The 8,442-nt window shown below is 42.6% G+C and overlaps 1 protein-coding gene across 1 annotated transcript; it reads right to left on the bottom strand.

The window, feature by feature from the left end:
• Nucleotides 1–46: 46 nt before the first annotated feature.
• On the bottom strand, nucleotides 47–5,052 carry LOC109875943 (scaffold attachment factor B1). The gene is made up of 4 exons (XM_020468400.2): nucleotides 4,951–5,052; nucleotides 3,775–4,039; nucleotides 3,428–3,630; nucleotides 47–1,132 (listed from the first exon to the last, which is right to left on the bottom strand). Exons 1-4 carry the CDS (start codon nucleotides 4,982–4,984, stop codon nucleotides 795–797), a joined length of 840 nt encoding a protein of 279 aa, XP_020323989.2. The 5' UTR covers nucleotides 4,985–5,052; the 3' UTR covers nucleotides 47–794.
• Nucleotides 5,053–8,442: the final 3,390 nt, after the last annotated feature.

Here is an 8,442-nt window from a genome sequence, read left to right as displayed (position 1 = left end):
TTCAATCAGGCGCGAGGTCAAAGAGTAATCTTACGTAGCAGGCGTCAAAAGACGTAAAGAGTCGCTAAAGTAATAAGTTATTATGAAGAAGAAACATGTAGGTAACATATTCTGTTTTAAATGCTTAAAAAGTGGTATTTCAAGGGGAACGGTAGGTCATATATAATTCAATACAATACAAATAAGTAAAACATTGTTACACAACTTTGTCATATTTCCAAGAAATCTAATTAGCCTACATACAGTATTTAAACTTTTCTTCACTCTTTCCTCAATTGACAAATACAGTTTCTAAATTGCTTGCAGCCATCCATATCATTAGTAGGTTATGTAAGTACTTTCTTGGAATTTTCAGCAGGAACAGCTTCATAATAATTACCATAATGTCAGAATTGACTGAAGAGTTAATTGACATTGGGAGAATTGTTGGCAATTTGTCTTTTCACTATAAAAAATACTTTTGATGAACAGCTTGTTATTCTATCACCAAAGGGTTTGTTTAATAAGATAATGTATGGGTATGTACAGTGTGAGGATGTGCTACCTATTTTTAGTCACAGTGTCCTTGTGGAACACGGTCATCCAGCTTAGCTCAATGCTAGGCATGGATCTCCACACTTGGATATGGGTGTCACAGCAGATTCCTTCACTAAGGCATTGGCATAGAACAAAGGACAGAGGGTGCGATCCAGAGGTAGCACCACCCTCCCAATGTCTTAATGTTATGTCCACATCATACACCTAGGGTTACATCAGCCTCTCACCTGCCCCCAACCACCAGCCCACCAATCCTCTCATCCTTTGAGCACCTTCTCCTTTAGCAGGTCCAATATGACCTGTCTTTCCTGGCTCTCCAGCTCGAACCTCCTCTCCCTCTCCTTCCTCTCCGCCCCCAGCCTCTCTCTCTCCAGAGTGATCTTACTCCTCTGGATCTCTAGCTCCTCCCTCCTCAGCGATAGCTCCTCCTCCCGTAGTCGTTGTTCCGCCTCCGAGCGCTTCTCCAGGAAGCTGAGGATCTCTGAGTAGGTCTGGCAGCAGCATTGGCAAGGCTGCTTGGCCATGGGCGCCGCCGAGACTAGCGAGAGCTCCGCCAGGTCCTCCTGCTCCTCCTCGGGCTCCGGGGTCATGGGGACTGAAGGGGGCAGGGAGGGGAGAGAATAGAGAGGAACATAGTTGAGATGGGGAGGATAAAGTCTAAAAAGGTCAACGTTTTTTGGTGATAATTACTTTGGTCTGTAGTCATTCTTAACATTTTTGCTGAGGAGCAAACATGTCACTGTGAGAGTCTCTTGAGTATAGACAGAGGTGGGGCAAGGGCAGGCCACCTAAAACAGGGGAATAATGTTTTAGGTAGGGCGTTCTAAAACAGGAGAATAGTGTTTTAGGTAGGGCATTCTAAAACAGGAGAATAGTGTTTTAGGTAGGGCATTCTAAAACAGGAGAATAGTGTTTTAGGTAGGGCATTCTAAAACAGGAGAATAGTGTTTTAGGTAGGGCATTCTAAAACAGGAGAATAGTGTTTTAGGTAGGGCATTCTAAAACAGGAGACTACTGTTTTAGGTAGGGCATTCTAAAACAGGAGAATAGTGTTTTAGGTAGGGCATTCTAAAACAGGAGAATAGTGTTTTAGGTGGGGCATTCTAAAACAGGAGAATAGTGTTTTAGGTAGGGCATTCTAAAACAGGAGAATAGTGTTTTAGGTAGGGCATTCTAAAACAGGAGAATAGTGTTTTAGGTAGGGCATTCTAAAACAGGAGAATAGTGTTTTAGGTAGGGCATTCTAAAACAGGATAATAATGTTTTAGGTAGGGCATTCTAAAACAGGAGAATAGTGTTTTAGGTAGGGCATTCTAAAAACAGGAGAATAATGTTTTAGGTAGGGCATTCTAAAACAGGAGAATAGTGTTTTAGGTGGAGCATTCTAAAACAGGAGAATAGTGTTTTAGGTAGGGCATTCTAAAACAGGAGAATAGTGTTTTAGGTAGGGCATTCTAAAACAGGAGAATAGTGTTTTAGGTAGGGCATTCTAAAACAGGAGAATAGTGTTTTAGGTAGGGCATTCTAAAACAGGAGAATAGTGTTTTAGGTAGGGCATTCTAAAACAGGAGAATAATGTTTTAGGTGGGGCATTCTAAAACAGGAGAATAGTGTTTTAGGTAGGGCATTCTAAAACAGGAGAATAGTGTTTTAGGTGGGGCATTCTAAAACAGGAGAATAGTGTTTTAGGTAGGGCATTCTAAAACAGGAGAATAGTGTTTTAGGTGGGGCATTCTAAAACAGGAGAATAGTGTTTTAGGTAGGGCATTCTAAAACAGGAGAATAGTGTTTTAGGTAGGGCATTCTAAAACAGGAGAATAGTGTTTTAGGTGGGGCATTCTAAAACAGGAGAATAGTGTTTTAGGTAGGGCATTCTAAAACAGGAGAATCGTGTTTTAGGTAGGGCATTCTAAAACAGGAGAATAGTGTTTTAGGTAGGGCATTCTAAAACAGGAGAATAGTGTTTTAGGTAGGGCATTCTAAAACAGGAGAATAGTGTTTTAGGTAGGGCATTCTAAAACAGGAGAATAGTGTTTTAGGTAGGGCATTCTAAAACAGGAGAATAGTGTTTTAGGTAGGGCATTCTAAAACAGGAGAATAGTGTTTTAGGTAGGGCATTCTAAAACAGGAGAATAGTGTTTTAGGTAGGGCATTCTAAAACAGGAGAATAGTGTTTTAGGTGGGGCATTCTAAAACAGGAGAATAGTGTTTTAGGTAGGGCATTCTAAAACAGGAGAATAGTGTTTTAGGTAGGGCATTCTAAAACAGGAGAATTGTGTTTTAGGTAGGGCATTCTAAAACAGGAGAATAGTGTTTTAGGTGGGGCATTCTAAAACAGGAGAATAGTGTTTTAGGTAGGGCATTCTAAAACAGGAGAATAGTGTTTTAGGTAGGGCATTCTAAAACAGGAGAATAGTGTTTTAGGTAGGGCATTCTAAAACAGGAGAATAGTGTTTTAGGTAGGGCATTCTAAAACAGGAGAATAATGTTTTAGGTAGGGCATTCTAAAACAGGAGAATAGTGTTTTAGGTAGGGCATTCTAAAACAGGAGAATAGTGTTTTAGGTAGGGCATTCTAAAACAGGAGAATAGTGTTTTAGGTAGGGCATTCTAAAACAGGAGAATAGTGTTTTAGGTAGGGCATTCTAAAACAGGAGAGTAGTGTTTTAGGTAGGGCATTCTAAAACAGGAGAATAGTGTTTTAGGTAGGGCAAGGGCAGGGCATTCTAAGCAATTGCAGGAGAACCACTGGTTTGGTCACAGTAGGGCTATAATAACAGTATTCTCTTCAGGTGTGTGTCCTATTTCCTTCCTCCCTTTGGATATGATCACAGATCTAAAAGTTATTCTCTCACCTCACAGATCTTAACAGACTTGGATGGGGTTCTTACCTTTGGGTTGTCCTGTTTGTGTGGAGATAATGATGGGTTTGTCCTGCTCTGGTAGACTAGCCAGCTCTTCCAGGGCTCGTTTCCTGAGTTCCTCATCCTGGTACTTACTCTCCCCGCTGGCCAGAAGACCCTTCTCTGCCTCCAACTCCAACACCTCATGGAGTAGGTCTTCTTTCTGGGCATACAGCCTCTCTGTCCCAAACCTGAACACATACAGGCACATAAGCATGAACAGACACAGACACACAGGGTTGGGTATCAGCTTCTAATACATACCTCCTATTAAGCCTTGTGTAGACTCTTGTGTATGCATGTCTAATGTCAACTTCTTGCCAGTCTTGACCAACCTGCGTAGGCTGGGGAAGTCCTGCTTCTTGTAGTAGTCCAGCAGCAGCATGGTCCTCTCCCTGCAACGCCGGGCATCCACCTCAAAGCTCTCGTCCTGCAGGGCAGCAGTAATGATCTCCCCGACACGGGCCCAGATACGACCCGACTCCTTGGAACAGAACGGGTTCTGAGCAATGACCTCACGGAGCAGCAGGATGTCGTGGCGGGCGGAGAATCGCACCTGTCGCTTGCGGGGAGTGGTGGAAGGACCGGCGAGGGAGAAACCTAGGGAGAGGAAGGGGGACGGAAAAGGTGAGAGGCGATATCTAAGTCGTAGACTATTGGTATAGAATCCTCATATGACCTTTGCCAAGAGGTCTGGGCCTTAGTATACTTATCCTGTAACACTCGTTCAAGCTTCACTGACTGTTCCTCCTCAATTGCTACATCAGAAATTAGATAGACAATCCAGATGGTAAGGAAATAACTCCACTGGTAGGCCGCCTAGTTTATACAATCTTGATGCATAGGCTAGGAAGTTCAACATGAGGTCTCATAGGGAGCTGCAAGATAAACTACTGGGCTGAATATAAGGGATTCACATTGGTGAATGTTAGGGAAACATACCTGGGTTGTATACATTTTGGAACCCGATTCCGTTTAAGAAGGAAGCGTAAAGAAAACGGGTGGGGCTCTATTTGAATTTGTCCAAGAGAAGCTCTCGTTTGCGGTTTCCGTTTGGAGTAAACGGTTTTGCAACAGGGCGAAACGATGTGTAACAGAATAGGCTATAATGATTACAACCCTGGCAAAGTATTTAATCATAAACGTAATTTAACTGTGAACGGCCTGTAGGCTATTTGTTGACGATTGGGGATCAGCTGTCATACAAAGCAAAGCCGATATGATCACTTTCACTGTCAAAGCAAAAGCCGAAGCCCTGTATTTGCCTGGTGATGTAGGATAGTTGCTAAAATGCTTTGCCATTCCAGGCACAAGTGCAAGCAGCACGGCACGTCTACCCATGCAGAGGCAACACAGTTAGAATATTAAAGTATACATGTTGCATTGTTTATTATGGGCCAGCGCGCGCACAGGAAAATCACACGATCCGCATAAAAATGACAATTGCTGGTTATGGATTTATGAACAATAAAATATGTCATGTCAGACGTAGCAGTTTATGTCGGGCTCACCACCGTTATTTGCCATCTCCACCACACGTTCCATATCTGCATATATCCGGGATCAGCTGATACACACAAAATGTTGAGGTCACAGTACACGTCCACTCACCAGTACAGGTTCCATTCTGACGTGTAACTCAACTTCTCTGGAAATCTGGCAAAACTGGCGAGTCGAAATTTGTGCAGGACCGCGGAGTGTCCACAAGATGGGGTCAAAGTACCGCGCGTAAAGTTTCTGGTATGTTCTGACAAGTGAAGTCAATTTCATCAGAGAAAAGGGTCTGGATGCTCTGTGCAATCCATGATACAAAACATATTCACTTGTGGCTACGACTTGGCATGGTAACAGGCAATCTGGAATACATGGTTGACCTACATACGATGGTTCTATTCTGCATCATTTTTATTGACCTTAAACAGTTACAGTGAGTGTCACTTCAAATGTCATAATTCACCCTCCAGGTCAAGAGCTACTGAAATGATGTGTTGAATAATTACATTTGAATATCATCATTATTCAGGTGGTCTCTTACCTCCCACCTTTTGACCCCATCCACCTCGCTTACTTACACACACACACACACACACACGTCACTCTGCCCCCCTGCAACTCTCTCACATTTTAGTCATGTGACAGGCGCTCTTTACCAGAGCGACTTACAGGAGCAATTAAGGTGAAGTGCCTTGCTCAAGGTCACATTGACCGATTTGTCACCTAGTTTGCCTGGAGATTCGAACAAGCAACCTTTCAGTTACTGGCCCAACGCAAGGCACTTATCTTGTCACAGTGACTTGGAGCTAATGAAATCTACTGAGGTATTGGACAGGCTTAATGTGCTGTGTATAACACATCACCATAATAGTTATGCAATAGTCATTATAATGGTCTCTTCCTCATCAGACCAGAGTAGGCACACTCCTAAAAACACACATCTAGGTTGTATTCTAAATGGCACCCTATTCCCTGTATATAGTGCACTACTTTTGACCAGTGCCCATCGGGCTCTGGTCAAAAGAAGTGCTCCCTGGTCAAAAGTAGTGCAAAAGTAAGGAATAGGGTGCCATTCAGGACACTTAGAGATGACCTACTTGACCAGTGTCTCATTGAAGAAGACAAACGTACATCTACACTAAGTGCACAAAACATTAGGAACACCTAATATTGAGTTGCACCCCTTTTGCCGTCAGAACAGCCTCAATTCGTCAGGGCATGGACTACAAGGTGTCGAAAGCGTTCCACAGGAATGTTGGCCCATTTTGACTCTAATGCTTCCCATGGTTGTGTCAAGTTGGCTGGATGTCCTTTCGGTGGTGGACCATTCTTAAAACACATGTAAAACTGTTGAGCGTGAAAAACCCAGCAGCTCTGCAGTTCTTGACACACTCAAACTGGTGTGCCCGGTACCTACTACAATACCCATTCAAAGGCAGTTAAATCTTTTGTTTTACCTATTTACCCTCAGAATAGAACACGTACACAATCCATGTCTCAGTTGTCTCAAGGCTTAAAAATTCTTCTTTAACCCGTCTCCTCTTCATTTAAACCAGCGATTTCCAACAGGTCGATCATAAGCTACCAGTAGCTCGTAGCCCGTAAGCTACCAGTAGCTCGTAGCCCACCTATGAGTAGCTCGCCAAACAAATCTGAAAGTACATGCAATTTTTACGTGTTCCACCGCAAACTGTCATAAACAAATCTCCCAAGTATCAGACCCCTCAAGCTCACCGCTACTATTTAATCAACACAACTTGACATTATCCCACCCCTGGTTAGCCACTATTGGCTTAAAAAGCCAAACCTAATACAATACCTTCCAATTCATTTTTCCAACAATATTGCCCCTGTCTGTCTGTGTGGTGCGCTCATGTGTCTATCACTCTGTGATAACCATCTTGTAGGTTGACAGAAATACTTTCTCCCAAAACCTTTTCAATGAATTAAGAATCTATGACATACCCAAATCTGACTGCCTGTAGCTCAGGACCTGAAGCAAGGATATGCATATTCATCAAATCAAACTTTATTTGTCACATGTCCCGAATACAACAAGTGGAGACTTTACCATGAAATGCTTACTTACAAGCCCTTAACCGACAGTGCGGTTCAAGTAGACTCAAATAAGAAGTAATAATAAAGTCACACAATGAGAATAACAATACTGAGGCTATATACAGGGGGCACCGGTACCGAGTCAGTGTGCGTGGGTACAGGCTAGTAGAGGTCATCTGTAAATGTAGGTGGGGGTGAAGTGACTATGCATAGATAATAGCGAGTAGCAGAAGTTTACAAAAGGGAGGGGGGTCAATGTAAATAGTCCGGTGGCGATTTGATTAATTGTTCAGCAGTCTTATGGCTTGGGAGTAGAAGCTGTTGAGGAGCCTTTTGGTCCTAGACTTGGCGCTCCGGTACCGCTTGCCGTGCGGGAGCAGAGAAAACATTCTATAACTTGGGTGACTGGAGTCTCTGACTATTTTCTGGGCTTTCCTCTGTCACTGCCTATTATGTAGGTCCTGGATGGCAGGAAGCCTGGCCCCAGTGATGTACTGATTCCTTGATTCCATTTGAATGGAAACACTTTGAAATTTGTGGAAATGTGAAATTATTGTAGGAGAATATAACACGTTAGATCTGGTAAAAGATAATACAAAGAAAAAAACATGCGTTTGTTTTTTTTGTTTTTTGTTCCATCTTCTTTGAAATGCAAGAGAAAGGCCAAGCTTTCTGCCCATATCAGATATGTCTATGTCCTGGGAAATGTTATTGTTACTTACAACCTCATGCTAATCACATTAGCCTACATTAGCTCAACCGTTATGCGGGGGGGGGGGGGGGGGGGGGGGGGGGGGGGGGGGGGCGATCCTGTAGAGGTTAAATGTTAACTGCAAAGTAGGCTTACCTGGCAAAAGTATATCATTTGTATCGATTATTCGTTAGTGGCAAATTTTGCCATGAAATGAGCAGCAGCAGTAGAGAACCACTGCTACACAAGCACATTAGATGGCACATTCATCACAAAATGTGTTAGTGTTCTTCCAGACCCATTTGTTTTCCTTCTGATGTGATTTAAGCATTGACATGGACTCAGAACAACCAATTTCGTTGTTTCTCTATCAACAATTGTCATTTTAAGAGTGAAAAAAACAAAATCTAAATCCAGGAATAATTCAAATGAGAACCTTATTTGGGAAAAGATAAAACATAATTTGTAATAGAAATCACACATTTCACAGGGCCCCCCTTGGAATTGTTTATTAACCATTATTTTACCAGGTATACTGACAGAATGGGGGGGGGGGGGATAAAACAACAGTAAAAAATACATTTGAAAATAAGAGTAGCAAGGCTATATACAGACACCGGTTAGTCAGGCTTATTGAGGTAGTATGTACATGTAGGTATGGTTAAGGTGACTATGCTTATATTATGAACAGAGAGTAGCATTAGCGTAAAAAGGACCCGGGGAAGAGTTGCATAGAGGAGTAGAGAAGAATGAGCAACAA

This window comes from Oncorhynchus kisutch, linkage group LG1 (assembly GCF_002021735.2).
Source record: "Oncorhynchus kisutch isolate 150728-3 linkage group LG1, Okis_V2, whole genome shotgun sequence".
Taxonomy (NCBI): Eukaryota; Metazoa; Chordata; class Actinopteri; order Salmoniformes; family Salmonidae; genus Oncorhynchus; species Oncorhynchus kisutch.
The sequence above is the reverse complement of the archived record's forward strand: the minus strand, read 5'-3'. Positions and strand labels throughout refer to the sequence as shown.

Bases quoted from the DNA above. Each gene is read 5' to 3' on its own strand.
- LOC109875943 (XM_020468400.2), bottom strand. From the start codon at position 4,984: ATGGAACGTGTGGTGGAGATGGCAAATAACGGTG. The intron at 4,040-4,950 runs GTGAGCCCGACA...TCCTCTCCCTAG, and splicing joins GGAGATGGCAAATAACGGTG to GTTTCTCCCTCGCCGGTCCT. The intron at 1,133-3,427 runs GTAAGAACCCCA...TGCCCCCTTCAG, and splicing joins ACAAACAGGACAACCCAAAG to TCCCCATGACCCCGGAGCCC.